This window comes from Mastomys coucha, unplaced genomic scaffold, assembly GCF_008632895.1.
Source record: "Mastomys coucha isolate ucsf_1 unplaced genomic scaffold, UCSF_Mcou_1 pScaffold20, whole genome shotgun sequence".
Taxonomy (NCBI): domain Eukaryota; kingdom Metazoa; phylum Chordata; class Mammalia; order Rodentia; family Muridae; genus Mastomys; species Mastomys coucha.
Window position 1 is genome coordinate 25,844,771 of NW_022196903.1, and position 18,443 is coordinate 25,863,213.

Below are 18,443 nucleotides of genomic sequence, written 5' to 3' on the forward strand. Positions count from 1 at the left end.
CTTCCATGAACACAGCAGGGCCACCACATATTCACCCTAACTGTATAAATTTATAAAGGGGAAATGCGGGCCACCACACATAGCCAATAAAAAAAGATGTATAGATGGGCGGTGGTGGCACACGACTTTAATCCCAGCACTTGGGAGGCAGAGGCAGGCAGATTTCTGAGTTCGAGCCTAGCCTGGTTTAAAGAGTGAGTTCCAGGACAGCCAAGGCTACACAGAGAAACCCTGTCTCGAAAAAACCAAAAAAAAAAAAAAAAAAAAAAAAAAAAAAAAAAAAAAAAAAAAAAGATGTATAAATAAAAAAAAAAAAAGAAAATTAGTATGGTGGTGGCTTAGGTACTGCAATTGATACAATAGGGAAACAGGAGCCCAGAAACAGACCAAAGCATGTAAGGAAATCTAGTTTACAATAAAGCTGATATTATATAGCAGTGGATATAGACTCATTTCAACAAATGACACTGAGTCTACTAGCTTTTAGATGAGGGGAAAAATTAAGCTGTGACTTTATATTATATCTAGAACACAAATTCATTGGTAGGATATGGACCCAAAACATCAAAATTGAAACTATAATGCTTGAAATGTCACAGAAAATATATTTGTGAACTTGGGGTTCAGGCAAGACAACAAAAACAATATTCTTTTGATAAAGACTGATAAAATTAATTGTCTTACATTTAAGTAGTTCTTTCTGTTCAACAAAGATATCAGAAAAGGAAGAACTAATAAAGTATGGGGGAAAGTGTGATACTTATAATCAATCCAGAACTATTATTTTATATTAAGAATTCCTATAGCTGGGCAGTGGTAGTACACATGTTTACATGGAATGTGACTGAAGCAACCATTTTGGAAAAACCAAGTCTGGTGTTACTTATAAAATGCGAGGTATATATGGCAACCCTATACTTCTATATATACTGTAAAGAAGTGTATGCTTAAACATAAAAATAGGAATGGAGAATGCTGTGGTTTGAATGTGTTCCTCAGAAGTTCATGTATCAAAAACTTGATCCTCAAATCCATATGTTAATGCTATTTATAGCAGAGCCCTTGGGGGCTAATTAGGGTTAGATGTCCTCATGGGCTGGGCTGTTTAACAGCATGAGGAATGCTCTAAGAGAAGATACCTCAAGTAACAGCCTTGCTCTGTCTCACCATATGAGACAGCAAGAGGGCGTTCCAGATGCTGAGCAAATGCCAGAGGCATGCTCTTGCCTTCCCAATCGCTAGAATTGAGTCAAACTCAACATTTCTTATAAAACATTTCTTGGTCTTAGATAAAGATGGTACTTAACTTATAATGTGGTATGTTCTAATAAACCCATTATAGATGAAATCAATATAACTCAAAAATGCTTTTATGCCTATCTACCAAACATTCTTGCTTATAGCATATCACACCTGCAGTGAAGTTTTTCAGCCTCAAACTATTCAGAGCTATGGCTTACTACTGCTGTTACTGTTTGTTATCAACACTCATTGAAGACGTAGGGGGTAAAGGTTTACCCCATGCATATTGACATCATATTACAATAAATTAAAAAGAAATCCCAACTCAAACTATCATAAACTGAGGACCATCTGTATTTTTATAGAAACACAAATGGATGAAGACAAGAGCAGTGTGAGACAAGGACGCTATTCACAGCAGTCTTATTCATCAGTGCCAAAACCAGAACACAATCCAGATGTTTACTCTTAGAAGAATAAACTGGGAAATTATGAAGGAAATATGTCTAAATGAATAGCTATAAACCAAACCAAGTGTGATTCTTACAATAAAATTCTATGTGAAAAAAATGAGGCACAAACTGCAACACAAGTTTATCAACAAAATCTAAGAACAAGACAGAACGACTTCAGTGTTTAGAAAAGGGTATAGAGAGAGTAAAGAAGAAAAAGGAACAGAAAGAAACAAGCACTTTAGATATATTAGTTGTTCTTCTGGAGATCAACAGATATAATCAAATGATATGCATAAAGCATGTTGGAAACACTAGAAATAATACACTATTTCTTAATGTATGCAATCACTCAGTCCTATATACACAAAACTAAGTTTTTTCATTTTCTGTATGTACCTTATCTTTCTTAATTAAAAGTAAAAGAATTAGATATAACATTTCAAATATGAGGTCAATTTTGTAAATATTGACATACAGATCAAGTATATTTTTATTGTTTATTCAATTTGAACCTCTTTCAACAGGTAACAGGTTTATTATGATAAATTATATAGTTTATGTACTAGGCAGCCCACGAAGATGGGCTTAACAAATACTGCTGAATATTCAAACCCTGTGTAGTTTCCTCAGACATTACTGCCAGGATTGTTCACTATAACCAGGAAGATATAAGAGGAGCGACAGCACAACTCTTCTGAAATCAGGTTACAACACTATAGTTCCCAAGTTTGGTTCTTTCCCTTATACACTTGCTTTGGGAGAAGGTAGATGTCATGCTAACTGGACATTTGACAGCCAATAAGCAGCTCTCAAAGATGGGAAAGTGGAGCATCTGGCCAACAGCCAGGAAGACAGTAAGGCTTGCCAACAAAATGTGAGTAAAGTATAAAAGTGGACTCTCAGTGCCAGATGGATGCAGGCCTGGCCAAGTACCCACATCAGAACCACATAGCTAAGCTGCCACCAGATCACTGATCATGTTAACTTTGAAATAAATATCTGCTTTAAGCAGGTAAGTTTGAGGTCAATTCTCCGCACAGCAATAGCTATTTAATACACTGACACTTCCATCTAATTTATTTTCTGTCTCCTGCTTATATTCATCACTTTAATTATATTTTCTACTAACAACATTCAGTCATATCCTTATACCATTTTTTGCTTTTAAAATGTTCAAGAATTTTTATTCAATTTCCACTCTTAATTACTGCTACAGTTTGAACATATTCACCAAAATTCATGAATGGGAAAAGTTTAGGAACAATTATAAAACTGTTAAGAGTTAAAACTTTAAAGTCTTAATCCTGTCAGTGCAGACCTTGCCCTCCTACATTAAAAGGCTGTTAAGAAAGAAGAGATTTACAAAAGGAAGAATTTTGTTTCCTTTTCCTCTTCTCCTTTCTCAAATGGACATGGGGCTCATGACATAACACCTCTGCCTTGTTACAATGTAGCACAAAAAATCTTGCCAGATGTTGGTGCCATGCTCTTCCACATGCCAGTTTCCAAACAATGGGCCAAGTAAACTACCATTTAAAATCTACTCAGCTCCTAGTACTCTATTGCAAAAGCAGAAAATGGATAAAAAAAATTACTAACCAATACATTTTTTGGTCAAAGTTTAATTATAATTTTCTCCCTAAACAAAAAGAGCATACTTTAATTTCTAATACCACATTCTAACTATATTTTATTATGCTGCAATCCCCTTGAATCACAGAGTTTATTATCGTATTTTAAAAGTTTTTAAAAATGGTTTAGAAGCTAAGGGATGGCTCAGTGGATAAAGTGCTTGTCATCATGTATGAAGGCCAAAATTTGGATCCTTAATACCTACATAGAAGCTGTGTGGGAATATCAGGTGGCCTATAATCCAGGTGCTCAGGACACTGAGACAGCCAATACCCCAGGGAAGCTGGCTAACTAGATGAATCAGTAAGCTTTGGGTTCATCAAGAGATTCATTCTGTCTCAGTAAATAAGTGGAAATCATCAAGGAAGATACCTGATGTAAATTTCTGACCCCCATATGTACATATTCTACCTTCAATGCACATGCACTCACACATGAAAAACATATACACACACATCTCACTCTCAAGACTTCTGGCTAAGAAATATCAACTTATGGGATAAAAGATGACTTGTTGGGTAAAGCACTTGCTGTGTAAGAGCAAGGACCTGAATATGGATCCCTAGCACACATATAAAGTCAGTCACAGCAGCACATCTCAGTGATCCTGGTGTTCCTAAGGCAAGATAGGCAGTGGAGACAGGAGATTCTCAGGAAGCATATGAGTTAGCTACTGTGGCTACATGGCAGTGAACATGTTACACACGCCTTTAGTTTGAATGAAGTATTTTGTTAAGGCAGCCCACAACTAACATAGTAGTCAAATTTGACAGCAGTCCCCAATGATTCTTGCATCCTTCTATCTGCTCCTTTAAATATGGCTGGTCTTTCTATCAAACAGAAACATTGTCGTGTTTCTAAAAAATTAGGCCAGAAAAAAATTATACACTTTTCTCTCTTGTTCTGAAGAAAGTCAATGCTATCAAGACATTCAAGCAGGGCTATGGAGAGGCAGGCACACATGGCAAGAAACTGAGATATCTCTGCCAACAGAATACCAGTAAATACTGTAGAAGCAAAGTTTTCAGCTTCCAAGATGACTGCAGCACAAACCATTATTCTGACTGCAACTGCAAGAAAGACCCCAAACACCTAGTAGCTAGCAGAGTAGGACGGACCATGACTACGATTCTTTGGGAGGAAGAGGAAAGTGAATCACTAGTTCACAGCCAGCTTTGGCTGCATGGTGAATTCAAGGACAATATGGACCAACATGAGACCCTATCTCAAAACACAGAAAGAAAATAAGAAAAAAAAAAGGGCAGAGAGATTGTTTGGAAAAACATCTATTGTTTAATGTTTTCTTAGTCTGGTAAATTCTAGAATAATTTATTATGAAATATTGATAATATATTTTGTAATTCTTAAGGGAATTATTATAAGATTAAAATAATAAGAAAAATAAGTATTTCAAAAATTCTATAAGCACCTTCAGGCTACCTAATAAACACTACCTCAAAGATAATCACTATTCTCTTTTTTCTAATGGCACTAAACTTAAACCCAGGGCTTTATGAATGCTAGACAAGTGCTTTGTTACTGAGCCAAACTTCCAGTACTATATTAACTTTTAATATCAGCTATATCCATATAGGTCTGAAATGAATATGAGTGAGCCAAGCATGATGGCATATACTTATAATCCCAGCATTCAGCCTGAGGGAGTGGTGCATTGTGAGTTCCAGGTTAGGCTGTGATACATAGTGAGACCCTATCTCAACTTCTCCCCACCCAAATTAATCCCCTGCCTCTGTGTGTGTGGTTGTTGTTTTTTTGTAATGGTACAGACTGAACCTATGATCTGGTCCAGAATGTATTTTTTTTTTTTAAAGATTTATTTTTATTTATTTTATGTGTATGAGCATACTGCAACTGTACAGATGGCAGTGAGCTATCATGTGTGTGGCTGCTGGGAATTGAACTCAGGACCTCTGCCGGCCCCTCTCGTTCCGGCGTAATTCACTGTAGCTGTCTTCAGACGTACCAGAAGAGGGCGTCAGATCTCATTAAGGGTGGTTGTGAGCCACCATGTGGTTGCTGGGATCCGAACTCAGGACCTTCGGAAGAGCAGTCAGTGCTCTTACCCACTGAGCCATCTCACCAGCCCCCAGAATGTATTCTTTTATCTATGACCTCTCAGTCAGAATTATCCATGTGGCTGCACCCAAAAGTAGTTGTTCATTATTTATATGAACACACCATAATTTATTTTTAGATCTTAGCACTGATGGGTATTTGGATTGCTTCATCTTAAGATTAAGCCTTCTTGTACATGTCTTTTCACACTGTATATGCATCTCTGATTGGTATTTATTTATTTATTTATTTTCTGTTTGGTATTTATAAGTTGAGGTTTTTTGCTACAGACCCATGGAATACAGAGGTCAATTTAAAAAGAGGTGACATTGTTATAATATTGAATATTTCCGTATAAAAACAATATATACTGATTTTTTTAAGTAACATTAAGTAATATTTTGTAATTTTCTGGGTAGAGATGCATACAATTTTTGACAAATTACTATGCTTTTGCAAAATTCTATCTCATTTATTGGTTGTCTGAATAAAAGCAAACAGATTTTGGATACTAACCATTTATCTAGAAACCCTGATAATTTCTTGGTTTAATTATAATAGATTATACAGATACATTGTTTTAAGGGAGGGTCTCACTATATACTGGTCAGAATACAGGGTCCTAATATAGAGTCCTAAGGCACAGCAAGAGTCAGGTTGGTGCTTGTGGAATCTGTGTCCTCAGGGATGGTGCTCTCTCCTTGAAAAGGCATCACTGTTGAACCACAGGGGTTCTTCCTAGATGATTTTATCTAGTCCTAATCACTTCTCAAAGGCCCCATCTCTACTGCCAAGCTTTTATTATTTTTTCTCCTCCTTTTTCTTTTTCTGTTTTGGTTTTTGAGACAGGGTTTCTCTGTAGAGCCTTGGCTGTCCTGAAACTCACTCTGTAGACCAGGCTAGCCTGGAACTCTCAGTGATCTATCTGCCTCTGCCTCTGCCTCCCAAGTGCTGAGATTAAAGGCATACACCACCACTGCCCAGCCCAAGTTTTATTTCTATTATTTATGTATGCATATATGTATGCACATGTATATAAATTATTTTGAGACAGTATCTTACTCTGTAAGCCAGACTAACCTGAAACTCATTATGAAGCCCAGACTAGCCTCAAGCTAGTGGCAATCTTCCTGCTTCAGCCTCTCCAGTACTAGGATTTATACACATAAGCTACTACATCTTATTCCAATCTTTTTGTATGTCTTATGGGAATTAATTTGAACACATGAGACACACTTAAAACAGTCTGCCTATATTAGGCATAGTTCTCTGGTGGAATAGAACCTATAGAGTACATATGTATCATAAAATGGATGAGAGGAACCAGACAGCCCAACAATGGTCATGTGTGCACTGCAGAAGCAGAGAACTTAGTAGCTGCTCAGTTCATGAAACTGGATGTCTCAATGTCTCAGTTCAGCCCTGAAGGCCTTAGCTCTCTAGAAAGTCACCTACTGAGCCCATGTTGGAAAGCCAAGGAGGGTTAAGTGTGATGTCAACAGAGAAGAGTAATAGCAACAGAGATAGACACATTCATGACGGAACAACAAAGGTAGGCTAATGTACATTTTTCAAGAATTTCTCCTCTCTTAATGTAGATCTGACTAAAAAACAGTAAGCCTTACCTTATACTTGTCTTAAAATTTCCTCTGCCAAAAAACTTTATTTTTGAATTTAGTCTCACTCAAGTTTTCAGGATACAAATAAAAAGGAGTCAGATTTTCTTTTTTTTTCATTTTTTCTTTTGGCAGAGTATAATATGACTGGCCTGTGGGCTAATTCCCAATAGTCTTTATTCATTGAAACCTTGTTTACAAGTATTTCACTGTTTACATTTCTATCAGCTCCTGGTCTTTTATATACCTGACGACATATCTCTGTTTACAGCATTCCAGGGCTTTTCCATCCCAAATTCTTCCAGATTTCTCCCACAAGTAGTCGTAGCTGGGCACACCTGAACATCTATCTGTTCAGGAAGCAGAAGTATGGGGATCTCTGATTTCAAGGCCAGCCCAGTCTACATAGACAACCAGGACTGTCTCAAACAAACAGCAGTTCCAAAGAACCTGGAATACATGATCAGATGGTCCCACCAACAGACCCACATTTTGGAATCAGTTTTCGATATTAGTTGTATTTCTTATTGCCTACTTCTTAAGACAAAATCAAACAAAGACAGTTTCACTCAGGCTCACAGTTTGAGCACAAGAGTGAAAATGGCCCCTGCTGTGGCAGTAGGAGTATCAGACAGCTATGACCTTTTCTCCAAGTCAGAAAGCAGAGGCAGATCAATGCTGATGTCAGCTCACATTCTCCTTCTTCCCTTTTTTTTCAACTGGGAACCTGAGCCCACATTCAGGGTAGATCTTCCCTCCACAAAATTAAACTTCTTTAGAAACAACCTCATAGACATATCCAGAGGTGTGTCTCCTAGGTGACTCTAAGTCCAGGTAAGCGGACAATGACAATGAACCATCACAGCAACCATTATTCTTACTCCCATCTCCTTGACTCTAATATGCTGTGCTTTCTTTGGTTCCTTTCTTTCTGGCCTTCTCGTTCCATGATATACATGGCTGGATGTGGTTCACACTTACTCATTCACCTGAGCTCACTAGCCTCCTTGTATCAGCAGCTGACCTTTTAAAATCTCTTCAAATACTTTGCCCCATTCCCTTTTCTCTCTTTCTGAGTCACATTATAGATATATTAGACTATGATGTGTTTCCCTAGGCTTCAAGTTTTCTATTCATTTTTCCTTTTATTTCAATTTAGGTAATTTCCACTAAGCTATCTTCAAGTTCTCTAATCTATTTTTCTAGTAATTAATAGTAGTCAACTTACTACTGAGCCTTTCAAGTAATTTTTTATTTCTGATACTACATTTTGATTCAATTTTTTTCAAGTCTCTTCTAGTTTGTGGAATTTCTTACCCATTTACACATTTTGTTCAATAATCTTTAAAAATTTAGAAAATTACTGAGGGAGGGGGGGATGTTCATGTGTATCAGGAATCATTCACCAAGTGCCATTTGTCGATTTTTTTGAGACTGTGTCCTTCACTGTCCTGGAATAAATGGATTAGGAAAGGCTCTGGTGATACAATTGTCTTTGACTCATTTCTGCTACTGGAAGCAATCTCCCAATCATATCCCTGAAAATAAACCCAATAAAGCTCATTGGTTCTCCAAGCTGGACTTCAGTGGTATCCTTACTTTGATCTGTTATGAGTTCCTGTCTGGAGTCCCCAGGAAAAGTTTTGTCACACACTGTAGTTAGGGCCTGAGCAGGGACATGATGGAATGGGAGATGAGACGGGGCAAAGTGAGTAAGTGGATCTGGTTATGGGTAGAGAGGCATGCAACTGAGGCTGAGAAGCCTGAGGAGGAGCATCCCCAACGAAACTCTGCATGGTATGTTTATATGTCTTTGTGCTATCGCAGTAGTTGCATGGTTCACGCTATGGATAGTGAGACATGTCTAAGGCTCAGCTATCAGAATTAGGAGTGCCTGTGGGAGGAATCTTAGGCTGGCAGTCTTGGTCTGTGTAGTATGGAGTGGTAGGTATGTCTCCTTGATGAATAGGGTACTCCATGAAAATACAAAGTTGCCCTGGAAACAGTTTAAGGTTTAGAGGGAATTTTATAGTCTTGAAGAGTAACACACAAGAGTTGAGACTGTCAGCAATCAGCAGCTGAAGTTGCCTGGCCTCTGCTATGTCTAATCAGAAATGCATCTGAGACTGAGACAGGCAAAATAGGAAGTTGTTTGTGTAAAGGAGCAACTGCAGCAAAAAAAGGAGATAAAGCTAGCATCTTCCATGTTAGTCTCTGATTGGACAAGTAATTAAACTGGAAGATGAGATGAAGATGTTAGCTTACTGCTTAAGGTTTGGGGGCAAGAAGGAAAGAATATAAGTTAGATCTATGCTCAAAAGCCTTTTGTAGAATCTAAGAACTTGGAACCAATGGAATATTCAGAAAGCAAGGAAGACAAGAACATGGTAAAAGCATAGAAGAATCCTCAAGGGTCTGACCTTTAATTGGAAAAGAAGGGAAACCTATAACCCAACATAAAGATGAGACAGTACAATGGTGCTGTACAAGAAACCAGGATTCTTGGGAAATTCTCAGTATGTGTACTTCTAGAACTTGGAAAGACTTTTAAACAAGCTATGGAAGAGCGTGTCAGCATGACTTCTGAGGCGGTGTAACATGGGAACATATGGGATCAGTCTGATTGCTGTGGAGGTAGAAAAGCTGAGTCATATAACTACTCATACCTCTTAAGGTTAAGGCTGCATAACCTGTACACTATGAGGGAAGATCCTTGAGACTGGTATGGAACTTTGGTGGCTTTCCTGAGCCCTTTGGTGTGGGGCAAAATCTTTATAAAGTAGGAAAGGCTTTTGAAGATCTCAGTGATTTAGACCAGTATGTAAAGATTATCAATAAAGTGAGACAGCAGTCTAGAAGAGATGAGAAAATGGTAAAGCAGAGGAAGAAGTCTGTCTGGGTTACTCAAAGAAAAATGTCGCAGGATTTATGTCAAGGTGGGGTTTCTAAAGAAAGAACTGATAGAAAGCCAAACTGTGTTAAGGAGTTGCTGTAAGATTTTAAAGCTTCAGGAGCTGTTCACAGGAGACAGAACAATACAGGTAAAGATGATCAAGCCTGTTCTATAGGTGTATAATCATAACTGCAAACTAAGAAGGATACCTTTCCCATTGGCCAAAAGGTTATGCTACAAATGGAGATGGTTTTCCCATTTGGGAACTCCCTCAATAGCTAGGTATTGTGAATGAGGAGGTCAATAGCTACATCTATGCCCACAGTGCCAACCCAGGTCCTATCTGACCCAGGAAGCCAGCAGGTGCAGCAGGGGAGAGCAAAACTTCATTCCCCTTTGGCCTTGGGTTATATATCTAAGCAGATTAAGTCAGGCCCACTGATTTTATCAGGTATAAAGAAATATAGGGGGGCTCAATAGAAGAACTCCAGGAAATATAAATGTAACAGCTTAGAAAAAAAGTCTGAGGATTACAGAGAACCACTTAAGTTAGCATCCATTCTTTGTATCCAACTTTGATCTATAGAGGAAGCAAATGATACAAATGGATAGAATGTTTCCATGATGTATTAGACATTGCTTATGTTCTCCTTTAGCATTTTCTTAGTTGCACACTTCTGGGGTTAGCTGACACTTGCTCAGTTGACAAAATACTTTGATGGTACTTTAGTAATGCCATCTTTGATACTCCACTATTTGTTATGAGATGGTGGTTCAGCATGTTGCTTTGTCTTGCCCACCCTCTGGAAAAGGTTTTGTTTTATAGATAAGATAATGCTAACCTCTAAGTATTTTATGGATTTGGAAAGCCACTAGAGAGACAAGATACAATGCTACTTCCACCTACCTACCTTACATCTATAACCAGGGCTGGGTTAATTGAAAGAGAAAAGAGCCAAAGGCACCTTACATGAACAAAAATGGATATTCCCAGAGCTATAAGGTTACTGAATGAAAACCTCAGTGCCAAGGGTCAACTACCTCCTTGTGAGCTGCTGGCCAGGGAAGCCCTGGAGGCCCCACAACCCATAAAGGCTATTGCTACTGCTATTGGCTGTATGTCAGAACTAGATAACACATTCACCTATTGATGGAGATACCCCATATACATGTCTGACTGTAGGAATAGAAGTATTAAGCTGAGACGGAACTGGAAACTCCCACCCTAATGACTGGCTTTCACAGTGCCAGAAGGGGCTAGACAGGTTGCTAGTGGAGAACTGTCAGCAACATTTCTGCCTAGCTACAGACCCTAGGAGTTGAAATACCATATGCTGGGCAGGATGTGCCTACTTGTACAATAGTGGCTTGGCTATTGTGGGTTAGAACAACAGCCTTCCAACTGGATTTAAGGCCCACTCCAGAAGAGGGAGCTCCCATCTGATACGTAAGCCAGGACAAAAATCTATGGCTGAGGTGGTCATAGGTTCCAATGAGGAAGCAAGTTCTATTGTTTTTCTAGATGGATGTGATGTGCCTGTCAGACTTCCTTCTGAATGTGTGTTTATGCCCACAGATCACTGCTGTTGTCAACCTTAATTCATAACCACTGCTGAAGCTCCTGAGAACAAGTAACTGTGGCATGGTGGCCTATTTCTCAGCCATAGTAGAACTATACATTCACCCCATGATGGTCTGAATAGGAGTGGCTCCCACACACTCATGTGTTTGAATTGCTTGGCCCATAGGGGGTGGCACTATTAGGAAGTATGACCTTGTTAGAAGAAATGTGGGCTTTGAGGTTTCAGTTGCTCAAACCAGGCCTAGTGTCACTTTAACTTCTGCTGCCCGTGGATTAAGATGTAAAACTCAGCTACTTTTCCATCACCATGTCTGTGTGCATGCCACTATGTTTCTCACCATGACAATATTGGACTAAACCTCTGAGCTGTAAGCCAGCCCTAAATTAAATATTTTCCTTTTAAAAGTTGCTATGGTCATGTTGTCTCTTCACAGCAGGAGAAACTCTAACTAAGACACCTTCTCCAAGGTTCAGAGATCATTGTAGAAGAGGGGATGGGAAGTATGTAAGAGCCAAAGTAAGAGATGGAATGTTGCGCAACAATTTCCTCCAATATTGAAGTAAATCCATCCTGCAGGGAAGTTCCTTAAGAAGAAAGGTAAATAACTCAAAATAGCTTTAAGAAGTTCCTAAAAGTGACCAGATTCTCTAGGCCCCCTCTGTCCCAAATTAAGTAAGAGGAACAGAGCTGCCAAGACTTAGACAATGTGAGCTACAGTGAAGACTCTCAGAGGAAAAGCTACTAAAAAGATTCTGAGACCAACCAGCTGCCTGAAGGCAGCAGAAGCCAGCATAGCTGTCTAGAAGAGGTTTAGATAGTCACATGAAAAGGACACTCTCCAACCTGTTGAGCTGCCTACAGCCTGTGCTATATGCTAAGTTTCCAGCTTTTGTGAGCTGTCACCCATGCTGAGGTGGGCCTAAGAATGCAGCTTTGAGTCATTTCTTTTCCTGCAGGTAATCTCCCACCCACAGACCTGTAAAATTCATTTGTTCACCAAGTTGGGACTTTGGTGGTATCTGTATTTTGGTTGCTATAAATTCCGTACTTGGGGTGAGTATATATGTGTGCTGTGTCTATCATACAACAGAAGAGTAATAAATATGGTTAAGAGTGGGAAGTACCTGTTTATCCTGAAATATCTGTAGCCAGATGCTTGTAATGCCAGATGTTTGAACAATCACTGCCACATAAAACTCTCAACTTGGTGTTTAGGTGGTTACAAAAGGTTTGTATGTAAAATTTCAATTAATACTTTTGTTCTTTAGTAATATGCCCACTTTATTACTGATGCATATGACTTAAACCATTACAATAATTCTGACAGATAAATTACTTCACAGTTAAGGAAACTAAATTCTAGAGATGTTAAGTTGTTAAAGTCAAGATGTTTTGTTGTTTAACAAAAGCTATTTACCCCCAGGACAAAATTCTAGCCATTGGTATCAAATCTAAAAGCATAACCATCCTAGTTAAAAGAATGAGAAACCATCAGATTACTAGACCTGGTTCCAAAAGTTTTAAAAGCTCAAAAGTCACTCTCAACTACCAAAAAGTACTTCCAAAAAAGTACATCTACCATAATTAGAAAAGGTACCCAATGGTGAAACTGTTATTAGACTCCAACACATAGATCATCAGTAAACCTGTTTTTACTAATGCTTTTTTCTTCATTAAAGTCACATTCTTCTTGCCTCTTTGACCTTTTTTGATTTTCTGCTAAACATTGCTTATAAAAATATAGTGCAGACTGACATAAAAACGATACTTAAAACAAGAAAATAGCAAGTTCTTTCTGTTATGAGAAGCTAGTAGCTAACTTAGAGTTCAGCTCTGTTTTGGTTTTAATCAAATTCAGCACTCTGACATTCATAACTGAACTGAAAGACAGATTAAGCTTCCTTTCTTGGCAGTACTTTGATACTCAACTAGTCTAGAGATTTTGGTGTTAATTCTTCAGTTTTCCAGGTCCAATGAGAAATCTATTTTAAAATTAAACCACAACTAGCCAGGTAGTAGTGCACTGAGGCAAGAAAGGCCTACCTGGAGAGATTCTGTCTATAAATTGAAAAGGGAAAGCCATAAGCCATGTAAGGTGAGGATGCTTCTTCTTTGTTCCAAGTTTATATACCTTGAAAGATCCCTATCACACTTACACAGTGATCTTGTGCAAATTATTCAGTTTAGTATTTCAACATCCTCTCTTATACAAGATATACAAGATGATTCTTAATGTCCCTCCTAACTATCATATTCTGTTTTCTGTATAACTCAGGACCTACAGCATTTTACCTCTGGTATCAGTTCATAAATATATTACTAGCAATCATTACATATGTGAGTATATAAAAGGTAAGAAATACTGTGTTACTTAGAATCCTCAATTTCTTTTTATTTTTTGTTTGTTTGTTTGAGATAGCGTTTCTGCATAGTCCTGGCTGTCCTGGAACTCACTCTGTAGACTAGGCTGGCCTCGAACTCAATAGATCTGCCTGCCTCTGCCTCCCAAGTGCCGGGATTAAAGGCGTGTGCCATCATGCTTGGCTGTCAATTTCCTTGTAATTCGGAAAACATTAAACTTATCTGTAAAGTCAGTGCTACCCTAAAACTATTCATAAACAAAAATAAATTCTAAGGAGATATTAACTTGTAAGTTGAAACCAACTCATTTTAAGATACTTACCCATCCTCACTTTCTTTCAGTAATCGACTAGCAATTCGAATCAGCATACAGTATGCAAACTGTGATTTGAGACCAGATTTGGTAAACTTATTTAACATCTTGGAGACAGCAAGCCGATCATTCTTCCTAAGGTGATAGAGCACTCCCAATGCATGGTACTAAGAAAAAGAAAGAGTGCAATATGAGCTTAGGAAGACAGCAAGATACCTACAGAAAAGACAACTGCATGGAACCAGACAAAAGATTGTTTTCAAAAATAGATATATAAACAGACAAAATACAGAATCTTTTTATATGAAACTAAACATTAAGAGTACTAAGAAAAAAAAAGAGTGTGTGTAATTTACTTCAGAAGTTGTAAATTCCGAGTAGTCAGTAAGAAAGGAGCTGTATACAACCTAAAGATAGATCTAGTGGGCTTAACAATGGCTTACACCCTCAGATCCAACTTCCATAGAAACCCCAGGCTCCTGAGTGCTGAGACGACAAGTACATGCCTTCAAGTGGCCTTCAAGTGTCACTACCTTAATACAGGTTAAGTCTCCTAAAGTAGGAGAGTGTCATCATCAAGACACTTTGTATGGAAGTGTACTGATCAGAACTAGACCAACAGATGTCTCAAGAGGAAATGACTGTTTCTTACATTATTAAATACCCTAATGTAAGAAGACATAAACATTAATACTTTTTCAAACACATACAGAGATTTCACATAAAACTATCAGTTAGACTTTTGATTATATTCCTTTTAATAATAGCTTAATAAATATCATAAGCTCTTTCTGAAAGATTTCTTCAATATTTTATATAGAAAAATTGGCTGATTATTTTAACACTATTTATTATCAAGCCTAAGAAACAGATTTTACACAAATTATCTTTCAAATAAAAGTTCAAAATGCATTATTAATCCCTTTGGAATAAGCATTTCTATCTACTACTGAAAAGGGATTTTTTTTTTCTTGAACACTCCTACTAGAGGTCATTTATCTCCTACCAAATAGGAAATAATAAAAATGTGTAAGATACCTACTTGATAATATGTACTAATAAGTGGATTAATATGACAAAAATTTGGCTTTACTGCTGGATAATCAATACTTTGTCCTGACACATAAGATGATATCAAAGACAGTACCTGCACCATGATATTGTCACTTGATGCGGCTTCTTGGGCTTCATTTATCCATCGTTTAACCACATCATAGCTTATCTTCATCATGTGCTAAATTAAGAAAAATGGGACAATATATAATACATGATCACTAGACATTAGAAATGCAAGTTAAGTTTCTTGCAAAAATTACTAAAGATATTTCCCAAACACTGAAAATACTGCTGCTTTTTAAGTCTACATTGTCTATATTCTAAGGCAACTATAAACTAAAATTTTTTTCTTTAATATCTCTTTGCAAAGTAACAGACACCTACACATTTGTGAGTTGGAAGAGACAAGGAAAAGAAATCCACAAAAAGGAAAGAAGAGAAGCATCAAACAGAATGGCTCTTAAGGAATATTAACATTAGCTTGACTTCTAGGAAATTCCCCTGAAGAATAAACAGTACAGCATCATTCTTGATCTAAAACCTGTTCCATGACATTCTAGAATCAGGCAGTCTGCTCTAATGATTTGTATGGATGAGTGGGTTATTATGTTTTTTCATGGGGATGGTGTGGTGTGTGTGTGTATGCACGCATGGCATGCTGTATGTGTAGAGGCTAGCAGTCAAACTTGGTTTTTGAAGCACTATCTCTTACTGGGATCTGGGGCCTGCCAATTGTCTAGGCTGACTAGCTGGTAAGCTACAGGAATCTGCCTGTCTCCACCTCCCCAGAGCTGAGATCACATGTGCCACCATACAAGTCTTTTTATGTGGGTTCTGAGACTCTGTCCTCATGCTTACTGGCAAGCAATCTTTCACTAACCAAGCAATCTGTAGTCCCATATTTACTGATTTTAATCAAATGCAATGTGTTAAGATTTTAAAGAATACATTTTTGGGGCTGGACAGATAGCTCAGAGGTTAAGAGCACTGACTGCTCTCCCAGATGTCCTGAGTTCAATTCCTAGCAACAACATGGTGGCTCACAACCATATTTAATGGACAGTGACAGTGTACTCACATATATAATCTTAAAAAAAGAAAAGTTTTTGTTTTGATGAAAGGAGAAAGCAAAGCTATTACTGAAACAAAAGGTCACTTCTTGAAATTCAGAGATAATAAGGAAGACTTTAAAGGACATAGCTAGATGCTAGAAACCAAGGAAAGCTGAGAATGAGGCTGGAGGTAAACACATGAGCACAGAGGAGGAACTTAAAACTAGCCCTGTTTCTCCACTGTCCATTACTCCTATCCTACTTAGCACCTTCAGTCCCCAAAGCTTCTAAACATGAACATTCAAGTTTTTACTGTCCATTATAACTGCTAAGTTTTTTTCCAATAAAACACTGTTGGACAAAGTAATAGGATATATACATATTTTTAACTGTTTCTTTTGTAAGAGATCAACAGTACTAAGTTATTTGTATATTAGATACTAGACCACACATAAGAAACAAAAAGCTGCCTGATCACTTACTAAGGAAGAGACCAGTGCTGAACTTGATACACTAGACACTTTATCCACAATGGCTTGCTTCATGTATCTTTCAATGGCTTGCAACATTGTTCCCTAATAGCAGAAAAGAAAAGGCTATTAAAAACCATTCATGCAAAATTACTGCCCCAAAAATAATATACAAAAACTGCCATATATATGTTCTTTATAAATATTCATTTTGTAATGAAGATTATATGTAGTAATCATATCCTAGAGAGCATAATTCAAATAATTCAGTACAAGCTACACATACACACACACACACACACACACACACACACACACACACGCGCGCGCGAAAACAGAGACTAGCCTGAGCAAATAAAGACTCTTCTTTCCCCAAAAATAAAGAAAAGAAAAGGAAATTCCTATATGAGAGTGGATGCTCATTTTGAAATCTTAAAAATGCTTAAATGGTTCTAAATGAAATGCGTATGTTATACATCTTAATCTTACACATCAAATAAAATTTCTGATTATTTTAAGATACATAGGAAGTTAAATGTGGAATATCCTACTACAACAATCCCTTAACATAGAATTGTCTAGAAGTAAGGTTCTTGTAAACTTTAACATGGAAAAGCTTTTTGTCCCGGAAGGGTGGTGGCAGATAAAAATGTGTAAACATACTTGCACCAATTTTCAGATTAAAAAGAATTTGCTAAGTCTTAACTAAAAATTTAACACCAAAAAGAAAACCACAACAAAATAACAAGGTAGCAAAAATAAATTAAGCTATTTATATTATTTCTCCTAGGATCTAGATTTATAAAATTTTCAGTCTGATCTGGATCAAATTATAAAATATAAGCCAGGTATAGTGACACATGCCTTTAATTCTTGCACTCAGGAGGCTGAGCAGGATTGTGAATTCAAGGCTAGTCTGAGTTATATAGCCAGTTAAAGATCCTGTCTTAAAAAAATTATAAACCTTGAGAAGATTGAGACCCACAGAGATGCACCTAAGCATAAATCCATAGTGTTTCCTATAGCAATGCACTGAACAAAGAGAACTTACATCTGTGATTCTGCAGAGAGCTCTGATGGCTGGGCCTCGGTATACATCTTCCTTTCCAGTCATGTCCTTGGTCAGACTTAAGAAAGACAAATTGATTAGCATGATTTTAGCCAAAATGTTCTCTTTCTAGAGTCCACTTCTAACTAATTCCCAATTATCTTCATAATGACCTTACCTCCACTACTAGTTCAGAAACTACTTGTGATGAATTCTGTGAAGTGTAAGCCCTAAATAAATAGAATGGTGAACATAACCAAGTTTTTTACTTCATGGAAGGTATATACCAATAGAGTGAAAAAGAAAAACTAGACCACATAAACAAATGAAAATATATATAATTTTAAATATATTTAATAAACAATAATGGTGGTGGTAGGGATGATGATGATGATGATGATAATGGCAATATTATAGAAAGCCCTAAGCTGAAATGTCCCCAAACTCTAAAAAGCTATCAGACTAGAAAAACTTTTTATATGAAATTAACAAATAATAAGCTCATTCATTCCCTCTTACCTCACTCTCAGTCACAGGTTCCAAAACTGAAAACCATCAATGACTTCTTTCTGGCAGGCTTTAGAAATAGGCAGATGCGTATGAACTGAGCTAGACACTTCCACATCATACTTTTAAAAGGTTAATT

The 18,443-nt window shown here is 37.3% G+C and overlaps 1 protein-coding gene across 4 annotated transcripts in view; it reads right to left on the bottom strand.

Annotated features, from left to right (window-relative positions):
• Positions 1–18,443, bottom strand: part of Copg2 (COPI coat complex subunit gamma 2) — a 118,772-nt gene that overhangs the window by 68,670 nt on the left and 31,659 nt on the right. For all 4 annotated transcript variants that reach the window (XM_031381440.1, XM_031381438.1, XM_031381441.1 and 1 more), the window contains exons 6-9: positions 17,801–17,876; positions 16,762–16,854; positions 15,319–15,405; positions 14,181–14,338 (exon numbers count right to left, since the gene is read on the bottom strand). In XM_031381440.1, coding sequence (XP_031237300.1) covers positions 14,181–14,338; positions 15,319–15,405; positions 16,762–16,854; positions 17,801–17,876 — 414 coding nt within the window. The remainder of the gene's footprint in view (positions 1–14,180; positions 14,339–15,318; positions 15,406–16,761; positions 16,855–17,800; positions 17,877–18,443) is intronic.